General features: G+C 69.8%; 3 protein-coding genes across 3 annotated transcripts; 2 read left to right on the top strand and 1 right to left on the bottom strand.

The window, feature by feature from the left end:
* The first annotated feature begins 1,169 nt into the window (after positions 1-1,169).
* Positions 1,170-8,170, top strand: ERCC1 (ERCC excision repair 1, endonuclease non-catalytic subunit). The gene is made up of 9 exons (XM_068998307.1): positions 1,170-1,419; positions 2,878-3,291; positions 3,671-3,774; positions 4,622-4,721; positions 7,310-7,386; positions 7,481-7,580; positions 7,669-7,740; positions 7,868-7,936; positions 8,029-8,170. Exons 1-9 carry the CDS (start codon positions 1,279-1,281, stop codon positions 8,080-8,082), a joined length of 1,131 nt encoding a protein of 376 aa, XP_068854408.1. The 5' UTR covers positions 1,170-1,278; the 3' UTR covers positions 8,083-8,170.
* Positions 8,171-8,182: 12 nt separating this feature from the next.
* Positions 8,183-11,722, bottom strand: POLR1G (RNA polymerase I subunit G). Its single transcript, XM_068998308.1, has 3 exons — positions 11,632-11,722; positions 10,118-10,235; positions 8,183-8,646 (listed from the first exon to the last, which is right to left on the bottom strand). The coding sequence occupies exons 1-3, from the start codon at positions 11,636-11,638 to the stop codon at positions 8,190-8,192; spliced, it is 582 nt and encodes a 193-aa protein (XP_068854409.1). The 5' UTR covers positions 11,639-11,722; the 3' UTR covers positions 8,183-8,189.
* Positions 11,723-12,842: 1,120 nt separating this feature from the next.
* Positions 12,843-17,551, top strand: PPP1R13L (protein phosphatase 1 regulatory subunit 13 like). Its single transcript, XM_068998349.1, has 4 exons — positions 12,843-13,024; positions 14,889-14,952; positions 17,064-17,185; positions 17,283-17,551. Exons 2-4 carry the CDS (start codon positions 14,898-14,900, stop codon positions 17,421-17,423), a joined length of 318 nt encoding a protein of 105 aa, XP_068854450.1. The 5' UTR covers positions 12,843-13,024; positions 14,889-14,897; the 3' UTR covers positions 17,424-17,551.
* The last annotated feature ends 23 nt before the right edge of the window (positions 17,552-17,574 follow it).

The raw sequence follows: 17,574 nt of genomic DNA, 5'->3' as shown, positions 1-17,574 counted from the left end.
CCAGCCTAAACCCGCCCTAAACCCGGCCAAACCCGCCCCAAACCCACCTTAAACCCACCCCAAACCCGCCCTGGTGCCGCTGCCGCTCCCGCCCCGCTTCGGGGCCGTTCCCGAGCCCACCCTAAACCCACCTCAAACCCATCCTAAACCCACCCCTCACTAAACCCCCCCTAAACCCGCCCTAAACCCCCCCTAAACCCGCCCCAAACCCACCCTAAACCCGCCCCGGTGCCGCTGCCGCTCCCGCCCCGCTTCGGGGCCGTTCCCGAGCCCACCCTAAACCCACCTCAAACCCATCCTAAACCCACTCCTCACTAAACCCGCCCTAAACCCGCCCTAAACCCGCCCCAAACCCGCCCTAAACCCACCCTAAACCTGCCCCAAACCCACCCTAAACCCGCCCCGGTGCCGCTGCCGCTCCCGCCCCGCTTCGGGGCCGTTCCCGAGCCCACCCTAAACCCACCTCAAACCCATCCTAAACCCACCCCTCACTAAACCCGCCCTAAACCCGCCCTAAACCCGGCCAAACGCACCCTAAACTCCCCCCAAACCCTCCCCAAACCCGCCCCGGTGCCGCTGCCGCTCCCGCCCCGCTTCGGGGCCGTTCCCGAGCCCACCCTAAACCCACCTCAAACCCATCCTAAACCCACCCCTCACTAAACCCACCCTAAACCCGCCCCAAACCCGCCCCAAACCCGCCCTAAACCCGCCCCAAACCCACCTTAAACCCACCCTAAACCCGGCCAAACCCACCTTAAACCCACCCTAAGCCCACCCTAAACCCGCCCCCAGTGTGTCCTGGCCTGGTGGCCCCCCCGTGTCCCTGTCCCCTCCCTCTGGTGGCCCTTGGGGTCCCTCTGGTGGCCTCCGGACCCCCCCGTGTCCCCTCCCCGGTGGTCTCCAGGGTCCCCATCGGCCCCCTCCTCACTCCCGGTGTCCCCCCCGGTCCCTCCCGGTGTCGCATCCCGGACCCGGGGGGGGTCACGGGGGGGATTTTGGGACCCTCGGGGACCCCCGAGCTGTCGCTGTCACCGGGGGTGGGCGTGGCCTTTGCTCCGTGGCCCCGCCCACCAGCGCGGGAAGGGGGCGGGGCCCGGCGGTTTGATTGACGGGGCAGCGGTCCAATGGTGAGGGAGGACGCAGGCCACGCCCCTTCCGTGGTACCGGAGCGCGCGCGGCGGCGCCGGGAGCCCAAAACCGAACGCGGGGCCCCAAAACCGAACCCGGGACCCCAAAACCGGCCCCGAGACCCCCAAAATCCGCCGCCGAGCCCCCGCGATGGACCCGGACGCGGACCCGATCCCCGGAGCCGCCACGGACCCGGCACCGGCACCGGCACCGGCACCGGCACCGGCACCGGCACCGGGGGGGAAGCGGCGACGCTTCACGCTGCGACAGGAGGGTCCCGACGACCCCCCGGTACCGGCGGTGGCGGGGGGGGGGGGGGCACCAGGGACATCACGGGGGACCGGGGAAGGGGGGGAGGGGGGACACCGGGGACGTCACCGGGGAGGGGGGGGAGGGGGGACACCGGGGACCCCAAGGGTGACCGGGAAGGGGGAGGGGCACCGGCGGTCTCAGGGGTGACGGGGACCGGGGGACACCGGAGGGGACCGGGGGTGACGGGGAAGGAAAGGGGGGGTGGCCCCGGTGTCCCTGGGGGTGGCCCCGGTGTCCCTGGGGGTGGCCCCGGTGTTCCCGGGGGTGGCCGAGGTGTCCCCGGGGGTGGCCCCGGTGTCCCTGGGGGTGGTCCCGGTGTCCCCGGGGGTGGTCCCGGTGTCCCCGGGGATGTTCCCGGTGTTCCCAGGGGTGGTCCCGGTGTCGCCGAGGGTGACCAGAGGTGTCCCCGGGGGTGGCCCCGGTGTCCCCGGGGGTGGCCGAGGTGTCCCCGGGGGTGGTCCCGGTGTCCCTGGGGGTGGCCGAGGTGTCCCCGGGGGTGGCCGGAGGTGTCTCCGGGGGTGGCCCCGGTGTCCCCGGGGGTGGTCCCGGTGTTCCCGGGGATGTTCCCGGTGTTCCCGGGGGTGGTCCCGGTGTCCCCGAGGGTGACCAGAGGTGTCCCCGGGGATGTTCCCGGTGTTCCCGGGGGTGTCCCCGGTGTCCCCGGCGGTGACCGGAGGTGTCCCCGGGGGTGGCCGGAGGTGTCCCTGGGGGTGTTCCCGGTGTCCCCGGGGGTGGCCCCGGTGTTCCCGGGGGTGGCCCCGGTGTCCCTGGGGGTGGCCCCGGTGTTCCCGGGGGTGGCCCCGGTGTCGCCGGGGGTGGCCCCGGTGTCCCTAGGGGTGGCCCCGGTGTCCCCGGGGGTGGCCCCGGTGTCCCCGGGGGTGGCCGAGGTGTCCCCGGGGGTGGCCCCGGTGTCCCTGGGGGTGGCCCCGGTGTTCCCGGGGGTGGTCCCGGTGTCCCCGGGGGTGGCCGAGGTGTCCCCGGGGGTGGCCCTGGTGTCCACGGGGGTGGTCCCGGTGTCCCCGGAGGTGGTCCCGGTGTCCCCGGCGGTGACCGGAGGTGTCCTCGGGGGTGGTCCCGGTGTCCCCGGGGATGTTCCCGGTGTCCCTGGGGGTGGTCCCGGTGTCCCCGGGGGTGGCCGAGGTGTCCCCGGGGATGTTCCCGGTGTCCCCGGGGGTGGCCCCGGTGTCCCCGGGGGTGGCCGGAGGTGTCCCTGGGGGTGGTCCCGGTGTCCCCGGGGGTGGTCCCGGTGTCCCCGGGGGTGGCCGAGGTGTCCCTGGGGGTGGTCCCGGTGTTCCCGGCGGTGGCCCCGGTGTCCCCGGGGGTGGCCGAGGTGTCCCCGGGGGTGTCCCCGGTGTCCCCGGGGGTGGCCGAGGTGTCCCCGGGGGTGTCCCCGGTGTCCCCGGCGGTGACCGGAGGTGGCCCCGGTGTCCCCGCCAGGTCCCCTCGCTGTTCAGAGCCTCGGCCGCTCCCGCCCCGGTGCCGGTGCCGGTTCCGATCCCGCCCGGTCCCGGTTCTTACGCCGAGTTCGTGGTGCGGGGCTCGGGGGGCACCGGAAAGGCCCCCCCGGGACCCCTGCGGACCCCCGGGGAGCGGGACCGGGACCGGGATCAGGATCAGAACCGGGATCAGGATCGGGATCAGAACCGGGATCAGGGTCAGAACCGGGATCGGGATCAGAACCGGGATCGGGATCGGGGTCCCGGACCCACCGGAGCGGCCCCCCCGGGACCCCTCCCGGGACCCCTCCGGAGCCCCGGGGAGCGGGATCAGAACCGGGACCGGGAGGCCCCGGCCCTGCCCGTGCTCAAACCGGGCACCAAGAGCAGCAGCATCATCGTCAGCCCGCGGCAGGTGGGCGGGGCCATGTCGCGACATGGGGGGGGGGGGGGGGGGGGTGCAATTGTCCCTCGATATCGCGGGGTTTGGGGTCCTATCGCGACATGGGGGGTGTCCTGCCCCCCGATATCGCGGGGTTTGGGGTCCTATCGCGACATGGGGGGGTGTCCTGCCCCCCGATACGGCGGGGTTTGGGCTCATATCGCGACATGGGGGGTGTCCTGCCCCCCGATACGGCGGGGTTTGGGCTCATATCGCGACATGGGGGGGTGTCCTGCCCCCCGATATCGTGGGGTTTGGGCTCATATCGCGACATGGGGGGTGTCCTGCCCCCCGATATGGCGGGGTTCGGGCTCATATCGCGACATGGGGGTGTCCCGGGCTCTGTCCCCAGCGCGGGAATCCGGTGCTGAAGTTCATCCGCAACGTCCCGTGGGAGTTCGGGGACATCGTCCCCGACTACGTCCTGGGCCAGAGCAGCTGCGCCCTCTTCCTCAGGTGAGCGGGGGAGGGGTCCCCTCGGTGTCCCCAGGTGTCCCCAAGTGTCCCTCGATGTCTCCCGGGTGTCCCCAGGTGTCCCCAGGTGTCCCCAAGTGTCCCTCGATGTCTCCCGGGTGTCCCCGGGTGTCCCCAGGTGTTCCCTCAGTGTCCCCAGGGGTCTCCGGGTGTCCCCGATGTCCCCAGGTGTCCCCGGTGTCCTCGGGTGTCCCCCGGTGTCCCCTCAGCGTCCCCAGGTGTCCCCAGGGGTCCCCTCAGTGTCCCCAGGGGTCCCCAGGTGTCCTCGGTGTCCCCCGGTGTCCCCTCAGCATCCTCAGTGTCCCCAGGTGTCCCTGGGTGTCCCCAGGTGTCCCCAAGTGTCTCCCGGGTGTCCCCGGTGTCTCCAGGTGTCCCCGGTGTCCCCAGGTGTCCCCCGGTGTCCCCTCAGCATCCCCAGGTGTCCCCAGGGGTCCCCAGGTGTCCTCGGTGTCCCCTCAGCATCCTCAGTGTCCCCAGGTGTCCTCGGTGTCCCCCGGTGTCCCCTCAGCATCCTCAGTGTCCCCAGGTGTCCTCGGTGTCCCCCGGTGTCCCCTCAGCATCCTCAGTGTCCCCAGGTGTCCCTGGGTGTCCCCAGGTGTCCCCAGTGTCCTCAGGTGTCTCTTTGGTGTCCCCGGTGTCCCCGGGTGTCCCCTCAGCATCCTCGGTGTCCCCTCGGTGTCCCCAGTGTCCCCTCAGCATCCCCAGGTGTCCCCCGGTGTCCCCGGGTGTCCCCTCAGCATCCCCAGGTGTCCCCAGGGGTCCCCAGGTGTCCCCCGGTGTCCCCAGGTGTCCCCCAGGTGTCCCCTCAGCGTCCCCGGTGTCCCCCCAGCCTCAGGTACCACCACCTGAACCCCGACTACATCCACGAGCGGCTCCGGAGCTTGGGGCGCAGCTTCGGCCTCCAGGTGCTGCTGCTGCAGGTGGACGTGGTGAGGTGGCCTTGTCCTTGTCCCCGTCACTGTCACCCCGTCACTGTCACCCCATCAGTGTGACCTCATCGCTGTCACCTCATCGCTGTCACCCCATCAGTGTCACCCCATCAGTGTGACCTCATCACTGTCACCCCGTCACTGTCACCCCGTCACTGTCACCCCATCAGTGTGACCTCATCACTGTCACCCCATCACTGTCACCCCCTCACTGTCACCCCGTCAGTGTCACCTCATCACTGTCACCCCATCAGTGTGACCTCATCACTGTCACCTCATCACTGTCACCCCGTCACTGTCACCCCATCAGTGTCACCCCGTCAGTGTCACCCCGTCACTGTCACCCCGTCACTGTCACCCCATCAGTGTGACCTCATCACTGTCACCTCATCACTGTCACCCCGTCACTGTCACCCCCTCACTGTCACCCCATCACTGTCACCTCATCACTGTCACCCTGTCACTGTCACCCCATCACTGTCACCCCCTCACTGTCACCCCATCACTGTCACCCCATCACTGTCACCCCCTCACTGTCACCCCATCAGTGTGACCTCATCACTGTCACCCCATCACTGTCACCCCATCACTGTCACCCCATCACTGTCACCCCCTCACTGTCACCCCATCAGTGTGACCTCATCACTGTCACCCCATCACTGTCACCCCATCACTGTCACCCTGTCACTGTCACCCCCTCACCGTCACCCCGGGCCCCCCATCCCTGTCCCCTCCTTGTCCTCGGCTCTCTGTGTCCCTCCCGTCCCTGTCCCCTCCCTGTCCCCATCCAGGTGGACGTGGTGAGGTGGCCTTGTCCTTGTCCCCGTCACTGTCACCCCCTCACTGTCACCTCATCACTGTCACCCCATCACTGTCACCCCATCAGTGTGACCTCATCACTGTCACCCCATCACTGTCACCCCCTCACTGTCACCCCGTCAGTGTCACCCCATCACTGTCACCCCATCAGTGTGATCTCATCACTGTCACCTCATCACTGTCACCCCGTCACTGTCACCCCGTCACCGTCACCTCATCACTGTCACCCCATCACTGTCACCCCATCACTGTCACCCTGTCACTGTCACCCCCTCACCGTCACCCCGGGCCCCCCATCCCTGTCCCCTCCTTGTCCTCGGCTCTCTGTGTCCCTCCCGTCCCTGTCCCCTCCCCGTCCCCATCCAGGTGGACGTGGTGAGGTGGCCTTGTCCTTGTCCCCATCACTGTCACCCCCTCACTGTCACCCCATCACTGTCACCCCGTCACTGTCACCTCATCACTGTCACCCCATCACTGTCACCCCCTCACTGTCACCCCATCAGTGTGACCTCATCACTGTCACCCCATCACTGTCACCCCATCACTGTCACCCTGTCACTGTCACCCCCTCACCGTCACCCCGGGCCCCCCATCCCTGTCCCCTCCTTGTCCTTGGCTCTCTGTGTCCCTCCCGTCCCTGTCCCCTCCCCGTCCCCATCCAGGTGGCCCTGTGGTGAGGTGGCCCTGCCGTTGTCACTGTCCCTGTCACTCTGTGCCCTCCCCCTTGTTCCTGTCCCCCTGTCCCTGTCCCCTCTGTCTGTCTCCATCCTCTCTGTCCCTCTCCCCTCCCCTGTCCCTTCTGTCTCTGTCCCCCTGTCCTCTCACCTGTCCCCCTGTCCCCTCTCCTGTTCCTGTCCCCTTGTCCCTTCTGTCCCTGTCCCTTCTGTCCCTGTCCCCCTGTCCCTTCTGTCCCTGTCCCCCTGTCCCTTCTGTCCCTGTCCCCTTGTCCATGTCCCCACAGGACCCCCTGTCCTTGTCTCCTCTGTCCCTTCCCCTGTCCCCTCTGTCCCTGTCCCCGTCCCTGTTCCCCTGTCCTTCCCTGTCCCTGTCCCCTCTGTTCCTGTCCCCCTGTCCCCTCAGCTGTCCGTCTGTCCCCCATCCCTGTCCTCTCTGTCCCTTCCCCTGTTTCTGATCCCTCACCTGTCCCCGTCCTCTCCCCTGTCCCCCTGTCCTCTCCCCTGTCCCCCTGTTCTCTCCCCTGTCCCTGTCCCCTCACCTGTCCCCCTGTCCCTGTCCTCCTGTCCCCTCCCCTGTCCCTGTCCCCTCCCCGTCCCTCTGTCCCCTCACCTGTCCCCCTGTCCCCTCCCCTGTCCCTGTCCCCTCCCCTGTCCCTGTCCCCTCCCCGTCCCCCTGTCCCCTCACCTGTCCCCCTGTCCCCTCCCCGTCCCCCTGTCCCCTCACCTGTCCCCCTGTCCTCTCACTTGTCCCTGTCCCCTCCCCCGTCCCCCTGTCCCCTCACCTGTCCCCCTGTCCCCTCCCCTGTCCCCCTGTCCCCTCCCCTGTCCCTGTCCCCTCCCCTGTCCCCATCCCCTCACCCGTCCCCGTCCCCTCCCCTGTCCTTGTCCCCTCCCCCGTCCCCCTGTCCCCTCCCCTGTCCCCCTGTCCCCTCCCCCGTCCCCCTGTCCCCTCACCTGTCCCCCTGTCCCCTCCCCCGTCCCCCTGTCCCCTCCCCCGTCCCCCTGTCCCCTCCCCTGTCCCTGTCCCCTCCCCCGTCCCCCTGTCCCCTCACCTGTCCCGCTGTCCCCTCACCTGTCCCCCTGTCCCCACAGCGGGACCCCCACCAGGCTCTCAAGGACCTGGCCAAGGTTTGCCTCCTCACCGACTGCACCCTCCTGCTGGCCTGGAGGTACGGCCTGTCCCCTCCCCCCCCCCTTGGCCACCACCCCCCCCCCCCCGGCCGTCCCCAAATGTCCCCAAATGTCCCAACACCCCCTCCCCAGCCCGGAGGAGGCCGGCAGGTACCTGGAGACCTTCAAATCCTACGAGCAGAAACCTCCCGACCTCCTCAAGGAGCGCGTGGAGCAGGACTTCCTCTCCCGGGTCGGTGTCCCCCGAACGTCCCCAAGCGTCCCCTCCCCTCCGACTGTCCCCTGACCCCCTGTCCCCGCTCGGTGTCACCCCCACCCAGGTGACAGACTGCCTGACCGGCGTCAAATCCGTCAACAAAACCGACGCCCTGAGCCTGCTCGGCACCTTCGGCGTGAGTGACGCTCGGGGACCCGCCACCCCCGCGGCGTCCCCGACCTCCCTGCCGCCACCAGCGCCCCTCCCCTGAGCCTGTCCCCCTCGTGCCACCCTCGTGCCACCCTCGTGCCACCCTCCCGCAGTCGCTGGCGGCCGTGGCGGGCGCGTCCCGCGAGGATCTGTCCCTTTGTCCCGGCGTGGGACCCCAAAAGGTGAGTGACAAAGGGGTGCTGGGGACATCGGGGTGGGAGGGGGACGCACGAGGGGACACCGCTGTGCTCTCGTCCCCTTTGTCCCCGACCAGGCCAAGCGCCTCTTCGATGTCCTGCACGAGCCTTTCCTCAAGAGCCCCCGATGAGCATCGAAAACCCCCCCAAAATTCCCTTTTTTTTGGGTAATAAACGGGAGTTTTATCGCGACGAAGGTGACGCGGGTGACAAAGGGGAACTCGGGTGACAGGCGGGGTCACTCCTGCTCCTCCCCTTTGTGCTTCTTCTTCTTCTTCTTCTTCCTCTTGGCCACCTCGGGCTCCTCCAGGGCCACCTCGGGCTCCTCCAGGGCCACCTGGGGGGGTCCCGGCCCCTCCCCGGGCTCTGTCCCCGCGGGTGGCATCGTCCCCTGCGATGTCCCCGTGTCCCCCGGTGCCACCAGCTCCGCTGTCACCTTCGCCTTCTTCTTCTTCCTCTTCCTCGGGGGGGTCCCCGGGGGGGTCCCGAAGCTCTGGGTGATGGTGAGGGACCCCCGCAGGGGGGGGGCGCAGCCCAGGGCCCCCCCGGGGGGGACAGGGGACAGCAGGAGGGGACAGTCCCCTCCCCCCGGGCCCCCCCGCAGCACGTAGAGCTTCGTGTCGTTGTCATTGTCACCGGCCGGGGGGGTCCGGAGCCGCTCGAGGCCGTTCAGGGGCACCGGGCAGCCCTCGAGGCTGGGGGGGGGGGGATGGGGATATTGTCATTGTCACCCCCCCGTGACACTGTGAGCCCCCCCCCATTGTCATTGTCACCCCCCGGTGACACTGTGACCCCCCCCATTGTCATTGTCACCCCCCCGTGACACTGTGAGCCCCCCCCCATTGTCATTGTCACCCCCCCGGTGACACTGTGAGACCCCCCCCATTGTCATTGTCACCCCCCCGTGACACTGTGAGCCCCCCCCATTGTCATTGTCACCCCCCCGTGACACTGTGACCCCCCCCATTGTCATTGTCACCCCCCCGTGACACTGTGAGCCCCCCCCATTGTCATTGTCACCCCCCCGTGACACTGTGAGCCCCCTCCCATTGTCATTGTCACCTGCCCTGTGACACTGTGAGACCCCCCCCATTGTCATTGTCACCTGCCCTGTGACACTGTGAGACCCCCCCCATTGTCATTGTCACCCCCCAGTGTCACTGTGAGCCCCCCCCATTGTCATTGTCACCCCCCGGTGACACTGTGAGCCCCCTCCCATTGTCATTGTCACCCCCCCGTGACACTGTGAGCCCCCCCCATTGTCATTGTCACCCCCCGGTGACACTGTGAGCCCCCCCCATTGTCATTGTCACCCCCTCAGTGTCACCATGACCCCCCCATGTCCCTGTCCCCCCCAGTGACACCGTGACCCCCCCATTGTCACCCCCCATGACACTGTGACCCCCCATTGTTATTGTCACTCTTCTCAGTGACACTGTGACCCCCCCCATGTCCCTGTCCCCCCCAGTGACACCGTGACCCCCCATTGTCATTGTCACCCCCCCAGTGTCCCTGTCTCCTCCCCAGTGCCACCGTGACCCCCTCTCCAGTGTCACCGTGACCCCCCCATGTCCCTGACCCCCCCAGTGTCACCGTGACCCCCCCATGTCCCTGTCCCTCCCAGTGACACCGTGACCCCCCCATTGTCATTGTCACCCCCCCCAGTGTCACTGTGACCCCCCCAGTGACACCGTGACCCCCCCATGTCCCTGTGCCTCCCAGTGTCACCGTGACTCCCCCATTGTCATTGTCACCCCCCCAGTGTCACTGTGACCCCCCCAGTGACACCGTGACCCCCCCATGTCCCTGTCCCTCCCAGTGTCACCGTGACCCCCCCATTGTCATTGTCACCCCCCCAGAGTCACCGTGACCCCCCCATTGTCACTGTCACCCCCCCAGTGTCACCGTGACCCCCCCAGTGACACCGTGACCCCCCCATTGTCACCGTGCCCCCCCCAGTGTCACCATGACCCCCCCATTGTCATTGTCACCCCCCCAGTGTCACCGTGCCCCCCCCAGTGTCACCATGACCCCCCCATTGTCATTGTCACCCCCCAGTGTCACCGTGCCCCCCCCAGTGTCACCGTGACCCCCCCATTGTCATTGTCACCCCCCCAGTGTCACCGTGCCCCCCCCAGTGACACCGTGCCCCCCCCCCGTTGTCACCTCTGGGGACAGAAGTCGGCGGGGGCCCGGATCAGCCACAGCTCCGTGCAGGGACCCCCCAAGGGGACCCCCCCGGCCACCGCCTCGAACTCGGGGGGACACTGGAACCGCAGCGGCCCTGGGGACACGCGGGTCACCCCCGGGGCCACCTCAGGGCCACCCCCAGGGCCCCCCCAGGGGCCACCCCAGAGCCACCCCCGGGCCACCTCAGGGCCACCCCCAGGGCCACCCCCGGGCCACCCCCGGGCCACCTCAGGGCCACCCCCGGAGCCACCCCCAGGGCCACCCCAGAGCCACCTCAGGGCCACCCCCGGGGCCACCCCCGGGGCCACCCCAGGGCCACCCCAGGGCCACCCCCAGGGCCACCTCAGGGCCACTCCAGGGCCACCCCCGGGGCCACCCCCGGGCCACCCCCGGGCCACCCTCAGGGCCACCCCCAGAGCCACCTCAGGGCCACCCCCGGGTCACCCCCGGGGCCACCACCGGGGCCACCCCCAGGGCCACCCCCAGGGCCACCCTCCCGTGTCCCCCGCTGGCCCCCTCCCTGTCCCTCTGTCCATCCCCCCCCCCCAGTCCCCTCCTTCCTCCTTGCCCCCCCCAATCTCGCCCAGACCCCCCAATGTCCCCCCAATGTCCCCGTGTCCCCCAGACCCCCAATGTCCCCCCCAGTGTCCCCCAGACCCCCAATGTCCCCCCCCAATGTCCCCTCCATGTCCCCGTGTCCCCCGTCACCCCCAGACCCTCCCGTGTGTCCCCCAGACCCCCCAATGTCCCCCCCAATATCCCCCAGACCCCCAATGTCCCCCCCGATGTCCCCCCGATCTCCCCGTGTCCCCCGTCACCCCCAGACCCTCCCGTGTGTCCCCCAGACCCCTCGATGTCCCCCCCAATGTCCCCCAGACCCCCAATGTCCCCCCCACGTCCCCGATGTCCCCCCCAATGTCCCCCCCCAGACCCCCCGATGTCCCCCCCCATGTCCCCGATGTCCCCCCGCGCATCCTCCCATATCCCGCCATGTCCCCGTCCCCCTCCGATGTCCCCCTGTCCCCCGTCACCCCCAGACCCTCCCGTGTGTCCCCCAGACCCCCAATGTCCCCCCCACGTCCCCGATGTCCCCCCCAATGTCCCCCCCAGGCCCCCCGATGTCCCCCCCAGACCCCCCGATGTCCCCCCGCGCATCCTCCCATATCCCGCCATGTCCCCGTCCCCCTCCGTGTCCCCGTGTCCCCCGTCACCCCCAGACCCTCCCGTGTGTCCCCCAGACCCCCCAATGTCCCCCAGACCCCCCAACGTCCCCCCCACGTCCCCGATGTCCCCCCCAATGTCCCCCCCAGACCCCCCGATGTCCCCCCCATGTCCCCGATGTCCCCCCGCGCATCCTCCCATATCCCGCCACGTCCCCGTTCCCCTCCGTGTCCCCGTGTCCCCCGTCACCCCCAGACCCTCCCGTGTGTCCCCCAGACCCCCCAATGTCCCCCAAACCCCCCCATGTCCCCCCCGCCGTCCCCCCTCACCCTCCATGCCGCCGCCGCGTGCCCGCCTGGCTCCGCCTCCCCCCGTCCCGCCGCGCACTTGGTACAATCCTGGGCGGGGAATAAGGGGGCGTGGCTACCCACAGACCACGCCCACCATGTCCTTAAATGGGCATGGGCGTGGCCTCGCCGCGGGCAGCACCGGCGGCATTTAAAGGTACAGCGACCCCCGGAACGCCCCCGGCCCGGGGGGAACGGCGTGGGGGGGGGGAAAACCGGCGCCGCACGGGAGTCGGGGGGCACCGAAGGGGCGCGGCGGAGGTTGGGGGGGGGGTCGGGCCGGGCTCGGGAGGGCTCCCGGCGTGCACCGGGACGGGCCGGGGCGGGGGCGTGGCGGGGAGGAGCCGGCGCTACAGGTACCGGGGAGGGGGGGGGGAAATTTGGGTGTCGGGACCTCCCCCCCCCCCACCCGTGAGAACCGAGACCGACCCCCACCCCCCCCCACCGTGGGATCTGAATCCTTTCCGTGGGACCCCCACACTCCCCCGGGGGATCCAAATCGTTCCCGCGGGACCCCCCCCCCGCTGTGGAACCCCAAACATTCCCGTGGGACCCCCCCCCGTAGGATCCGAGCCCTTCCCGTGGGATCCGAGTCCTTCCCGTGGGATCCGAGCCCTTCCCGTGGGACCCCCCCCGCGCCGTGGGACCCGAATCCTCCCCGTGGGATCCGCCCCCACCCCCCCCGTGGGACCCCACCCCCCTTTTTAGGATCTTCTCCTCTTGGGATCTGCCCCCCACACCTCCCCCCCCCCCCCCGTGGGATTCTTTTCCCGTGGGATCCGCCCCCCCCCCACCCGTGGGATCTGCCCCCCACCCCCGGCACCCCGGGGCGCAGGGTGGGGCCCCCCCCCCCGCGCCCTCCCCCGCGTGACCCAGCGCTCTGGAATTGGGCGGAGAGGCCGCAGGGACGCGCCAGCGACACCGGCACCCACCGGGACCCCCCCCGCACCCACCGGGACCCCCCGCACCCACCGGGACCGCTCCGCACCCACCGCGACCCCCCGCACCCACCGGAACCGCTCCGCACTCACCGGGACCCACCGGGACCCACCGAGACCCCCCCCACCCACCGGGACGCCCCCAGGTACTCCCCAGGACCCATCGGGACCCCCCCGCACCCACCGGGACTCATCGGGACCCCCCCGCACCCACCGGGACCCCCCCGCACCCACCGGAACTGCTCCGCACTCACCGGGACCCCCCCGCACCCACCGGGACCCCCCAGGTACCCCCAGGACCCATCGGGACCCCCCCGCACCCACCGGGACTCATTGGGAGCCCCCGCACCCACCGGGACCCACCGGGACCCCCCCGCACCCACCGGAACTGCTCCGCACCCACCGGGACCCCCCCGCACCCACCGGGACCCCCCCAGGTACTCCCCAGGACCCATCGGGACCCCCCCGCACCCACCGGGACCCCCCCAGGTACTCCCCAGGACCCATCGGGACCCCCCCGCACCCACCGGGACCCATTGGGAGCCCCCGCACCCACCGGGACCCACCGGGACCCACCGGGACCCCCCCGCACCCACCGGAACTGCTCCGCACTCACCGGGACCCCCCCGCACCCACCGGGACCCCCCCCAGGTACTCCCCAGGACCCATCGGGACCCCCCCGCACCCATCGGGACCCCCCAGGTACCCCCCGCACCCACCGGGACCCACCGGTACCGACCCCCACCAGGAGCCCATGGGGCGGACCCCGGGGTGGGATTTGGGGGTCCGGGGGGAGGTTTTGGGGCGATTTGGGGGTCCTGGGGGTGGTTTTGGGGCACTTTGGGGTTCCCGGGACCCCCGGGGTGGGATTTGGGGGTGCTGGGGGAGGTTTTGGGGCACTTTGGGGTTCCTGGGACCCCCGGGGTGAGATTTGGGGGTGCTGGGGGAGGTTTTGGGGCACTTTGGGGTTCCCAGGACCCCCGGGGTGGGATTTGGGGGTGCTGGAGGAATTTGGGGAGCATATTTGGGTGCTGGGACCCCCGGGTGGGATTTGGGGGTGCTGGGGGTGGTTTTGGGGCACTTTGGGGTTCCCGGGACCCCCGGGGTGGGATTTGGGGGTGCTGGGGGTGGTTTTGGGGCACTTTGGGGTTCCCGGGACCCCCGGGGTGGGATTTGGGGGTGCTGGGGGTGGTTTTGGGGCACTTTGGGGTTCCCGGGACCCCCGGGGTGAGATTTGGGGGTGCTGGGGGTGGTTTTGGGGCACTTTGGGGTTCCCGGGACCCCCGGGGTGAGATTTGGGGGTCCTGGGGGTGGTTTTGGGGCACTTTGGGGTTCCCGGGACCCCCGGGGTGAGATTTGGGGGTGCTGGGGGTGGTTTTGGGGCACTTTGGGGTTCCCGGGACCCCCGGGGTGAGATTTGGGGGTGCTGGGGGTGGTTTTGGGGCACTTTGGGGTTCCCGGGACCCCCGGGGTGAGATGTGGGGGTGCTGGGGGTGGTTTTGGGGCACTTTGGGGTTCCCGGGACCCCCGAGGTGAGATTTGGGGGTGCTGGGGATGGTTTTGGGGCGATTTGGGGGTTCTGGGGGTGGTTTTGGGGCACTTTGGGGTTCCCGGGACCCCCGGGGTGGGATTTGGGGGTGCTGGAGGAATTTGGGGAGCATATTTGGGTGCTGGGACCCCCGGGTGGGATTTGGGGGTGCTGGGGGTGGTTTTGGGGCACTTTGGGGTTCCCGGGACCCCCGGGGTGGGATTTGGGGGTGCTGGGGGTGGTTTTGGGGCGATTTGGGGTTCCCGGGACCCCCGGGGTGGGATTTGGGGGTGCTGGGGGAGGGGCTTTGTCCCCACTTCTGTCCGCCAAACCCCCAGACCCCCAAACGCGACCCCCCAAACTCGGGGTGGGACCCCCCTCGCACCCCTCAACCCCCCCCCCCCTTCCCAAAGAGCCCCTTCCCAAAACTCCCCCCTCCCGCTCCCCCCAGAACACGGGGTGGGGGGGGGGGGGGGGGGGTCCCCGCCGCCCCCTCCCCCTTTTTTATTTTGGGGTGGCCCCCCCCAGCACAGCCCTACCCCGGGGGGGGGGGGCGGAGGGCGGCGGCCGCTCCCCTGATGGATTAATTAGCGCTAATTACTGTTGTGCTGACGAGCCCGGAGCGGGTCCCGGCACGCCCCGCTCGCGGCGTTCCCAAGGGATCGCGGCGGGATTGGGGGGGGGGGGGGGAGCACGGACCGGGGGGGGGGGGGGGGTCGGGGGTGTCCCCGGGGGTCCCCAATGTCCCCCCCGCCCCAAATGTGCCCCCCCAGGAGGCGACAATGGCGAGCGAGCGGCTGCGCAGCGCGCAGGACCTGCTGGACCTCACCTTCCAGTGTGAGCCGCCGCTTTTTGGGGACCCCCCCTCCCCCAAAAATCCGTGACCCCCCCCTTCCCGAAAATTCGTGACCCCCCTTCCCGAAAATCCACGACTCCCTCCCGAAAATCCGCGACCCCCTCCAAAAATCCGCGACCCTCCCCCCAATTCCGTGTCCCTCTCCCCGAAATCCCCGAGCCCCGCCACAATTCTGTGTCCCCCTCCCCGAAAATCCGCGACCCCCCCCAATTCCCGTGTCCCCCCTCCCCGAAATCCCCGAGCCCCGCCTCAATTCCGTGTCCCCCCCTCCCGGAAATCAGCGACCCCTCCCCGAAAATCCGCGACCCCTCCCCAAAAATCCGTGTCCCCCCCGAAAATCCGTGACCCCTCCCCGAAAATCCGTGTCCCCCCCCGAAAATCCGTGACCCCTCCCCGAAAATCCGTGTCCCCCCCGAAAATCCACGACCCCCACCTCAATTCCGTGTCCCCCCTCCCCGAAAATCTGTGTTCCCCTCCCCAAAAATCCACGACCCCCGCCTCCTCAATTCCGTGTCCCCCTCCCCGAAATCCCCGAGCCCCGCCTCAATTCCGTGTCCCCCCCCTCCCGGAAATCAGCGACCCCCCCCGAAAATCCGCGACCCCCGCCTCAATTCCGTGTCCCCCTCCCCGAAAATCCGTGACCCCGTCCCCGAAAATCCGCGACCCCCCGCCTCAATTCCGTGTCCCCCTCCCGAAAATCCGCGACCCCTCCTCCGAAAAATCCGCGCCCTCCCTTTAAATCCACGACCCCTCCCCAAATCCGCGCCCCCTCCAAATCTGCGCCCCCTCCAAATCTGCGCCCCCCCCTTTAAATCGCGCCCCCCTCCCCAAATCCGCGCCCCCCCTTTAAATCCGCGCCCCCTCCCCAAATCCGCGCCCCCCCTTTAAATCCGCGTCCCCCCCCAAACCCGCGTCTCCCTCCTCAAATCCACGCCCTCCTCTTAAATCCGCGACCCCTCCCCAAATCCGCGCTCCCCCCCCGAAATCCGCGACCCCCCCAAATTCGTGAGCCCCTCCCTAAATCCGCGCCCCCCTCCCAAATCCGAGACCCCCTCCCCAAATCCGCAACCCCTCCCTCAAATCCGCGTCCCCCCAAAACCCGCAACCCCCTCCCCAAATCAGCGCCCCCTCCTCAAATCCACGCCCTCCCCTTAAATCCACGACCCCCTCCCCAAAATCGCGACCCCCCCCAAATCCGCGCCCCCTCCTCAAATCCACGCCCTCCCCAAACCCGCGTCCCCCTCAAACCCCCGTCTCCCTCCCCAAATCCGCGCCCCCTCCTCAAATCCACGCCCTCCCCTTAAATCCGTGACCCCTCCCCAAACTCGCGACCCCCTCCTCAAATCCACGCTCTCCACTTAAATCCATGACCCCTCCCCAAATCTGCGCCCCCTCCTCAAATCCACGACCCCCCCCCAAACTCGCGACCCCCTCCCCAAACCCGCGCCCCCCTCAAACCCGCATCTCCCTCCCCAAATCCACGCCCCCTCCCTCAAATCCACGCCCTCCCCTTAAATCCGTGACCCCTCCCCAAACTCGTGACCCCCTCCCCAAATCCGTGCTCCCCTTTAAATCCGCGTCCCCCCCAAACCCCCGTCTCCCTCCCCAAATCCGCGCCCCCCTCCTCAAATCCACACCCTCCCCTTAAATCCGCGACCCCTCCCCAAATCCGCGCCCCCTCCTCAATTCCACGCCCTCCCCTTAAATCCGTGACCCCTCCCCAAACTCGCGACCCCCTCCTCAAATCCACGCTCTCCCCTTAAATCCACGACCCCTCCCCAAATCTGCGCCCCCTCCTCAAATCCACGCTCTCCCATTAAATCCGCGACCCCTCCCCAAACCCGCGACCCGCTCCCCAAATCTGCGCCCCCTCCTCAAATCCACGACCCCCCCCAAACTCGCGACCCCCTCCCCAAACCCGCGCCCCCCCCAAACCTGCGTCTCCCTCCCCAAATCCGCGCCCCCTCCTCAAATCCACGCCCTCCCCTTAAATCCGTGACCCCTCCCCAAACTCGCGACCCCCTCCTCAAACCCGCGACCCCCTCCCCAAACCCGCCGCCCCCCCCCTCAAACCCGCGCCCCCCTCGTTCAGCGCTGGCCATGCAGCACATGGACCTGAAGCAGGTGGAGCTGGACACGGCCGTGGCCAAAGTGGACGAACTCTCCCGCCAGCTCGAGTCCCTCTGGACGGACGGGCCCGGACCCCCCCCCAAAGTACGACCACCCCCCCCCCCCGGTTTTCTTGGGGGGGGGGGGAAGGGGTGTCCCCCCCCTCCCCCTCCCCATCCCTCACTCGCAGCCCCTCCCCCAGGAGCAGAACAGCCCCGGCCGGAGCCGCCCGGGCCGCAGGAGCCTCCTCTCGGACAGCCTGGAATTGGGGGGGGGGCTCGGGGACCCTCTGGGGCGCCCCAGCTCGCCGAGACCCCCGCCCCATTTCCTGGGGGGGGGATGAACGCGCCCCCCTCCCCCCGGCCCAAGGTGCTGGCGGTGCCCAGTGGGGGAGGGGGAGGGGGGGGGCAGAGCCCCCTCCCCACGGCCCTTCCCCCGGCCCTACGAGTTCCTGGGGGGGCTCGGGGGGTCGCCGAGGGCCGGGGGAGGGGGGG

This window comes from Aphelocoma coerulescens, chromosome 34 (genome assembly GCF_041296385.1).
Source record: "Aphelocoma coerulescens isolate FSJ_1873_10779 chromosome 34, UR_Acoe_1.0, whole genome shotgun sequence".
Classification (NCBI taxonomy): Eukaryota; Metazoa; Chordata; class Aves; order Passeriformes; family Corvidae; genus Aphelocoma; species Aphelocoma coerulescens.
This window is presented reverse-complemented; position numbering and strand designations above follow the sequence as displayed.

What these genes read in the sequence shown, in the direction of transcription:
- ERCC1 (XM_068998307.1), top strand. Translation starts at nt 1,279, where the DNA reads ATGGACCCGGACGCGGACCCGATCCCCGGAGCCGCCACGGACCCGGCA. An exon ending in AGCTGCGCCCTCTTCCTCAG is followed by an intron (nt 3,775 to 4,621) that starts GTGAGCGGGGGA and finishes GTGTCCCCCCAG; the next exon opens with CCTCAGGTACCACCACCTGA. An exon ending in CCGGCGTGGGACCCCAAAAG is followed by an intron (nt 7,937 to 8,028) that starts GTGAGTGACAAA and finishes GTCCCCGACCAG; the next exon opens with GCCAAGCGCCTCTTCGATGT.
- POLR1G (XM_068998308.1), bottom strand. An exon ending in GCCGACTTCTGTCCCCAGAG is followed by an intron (nt 8,647 to 10,117) that starts GTGACAACGGGG and finishes CCCCCCCCCCAG; the next exon opens with CCTCGAGGGCTGCCCGGTGC.
- PPP1R13L (XM_068998349.1), top strand. Translation starts at nt 14,898, where the DNA reads ATGGCGAGCGAGCGGCTGCGCAGCGCGCAGGACCTGCTGGACCTCACC. An exon ending in GCTGGACCTCACCTTCCAGT is followed by an intron (nt 14,953 to 17,063) that starts GTGAGCCGCCGC and finishes CCCCTCGTTCAG; the next exon opens with CGCTGGCCATGCAGCACATG. An exon ending in GGCCCGGACCCCCCCCCAAA is followed by an intron (nt 17,186 to 17,282) that starts GTACGACCACCC and finishes CCCCTCCCCCAG; the next exon opens with GAGCAGAACAGCCCCGGCCG.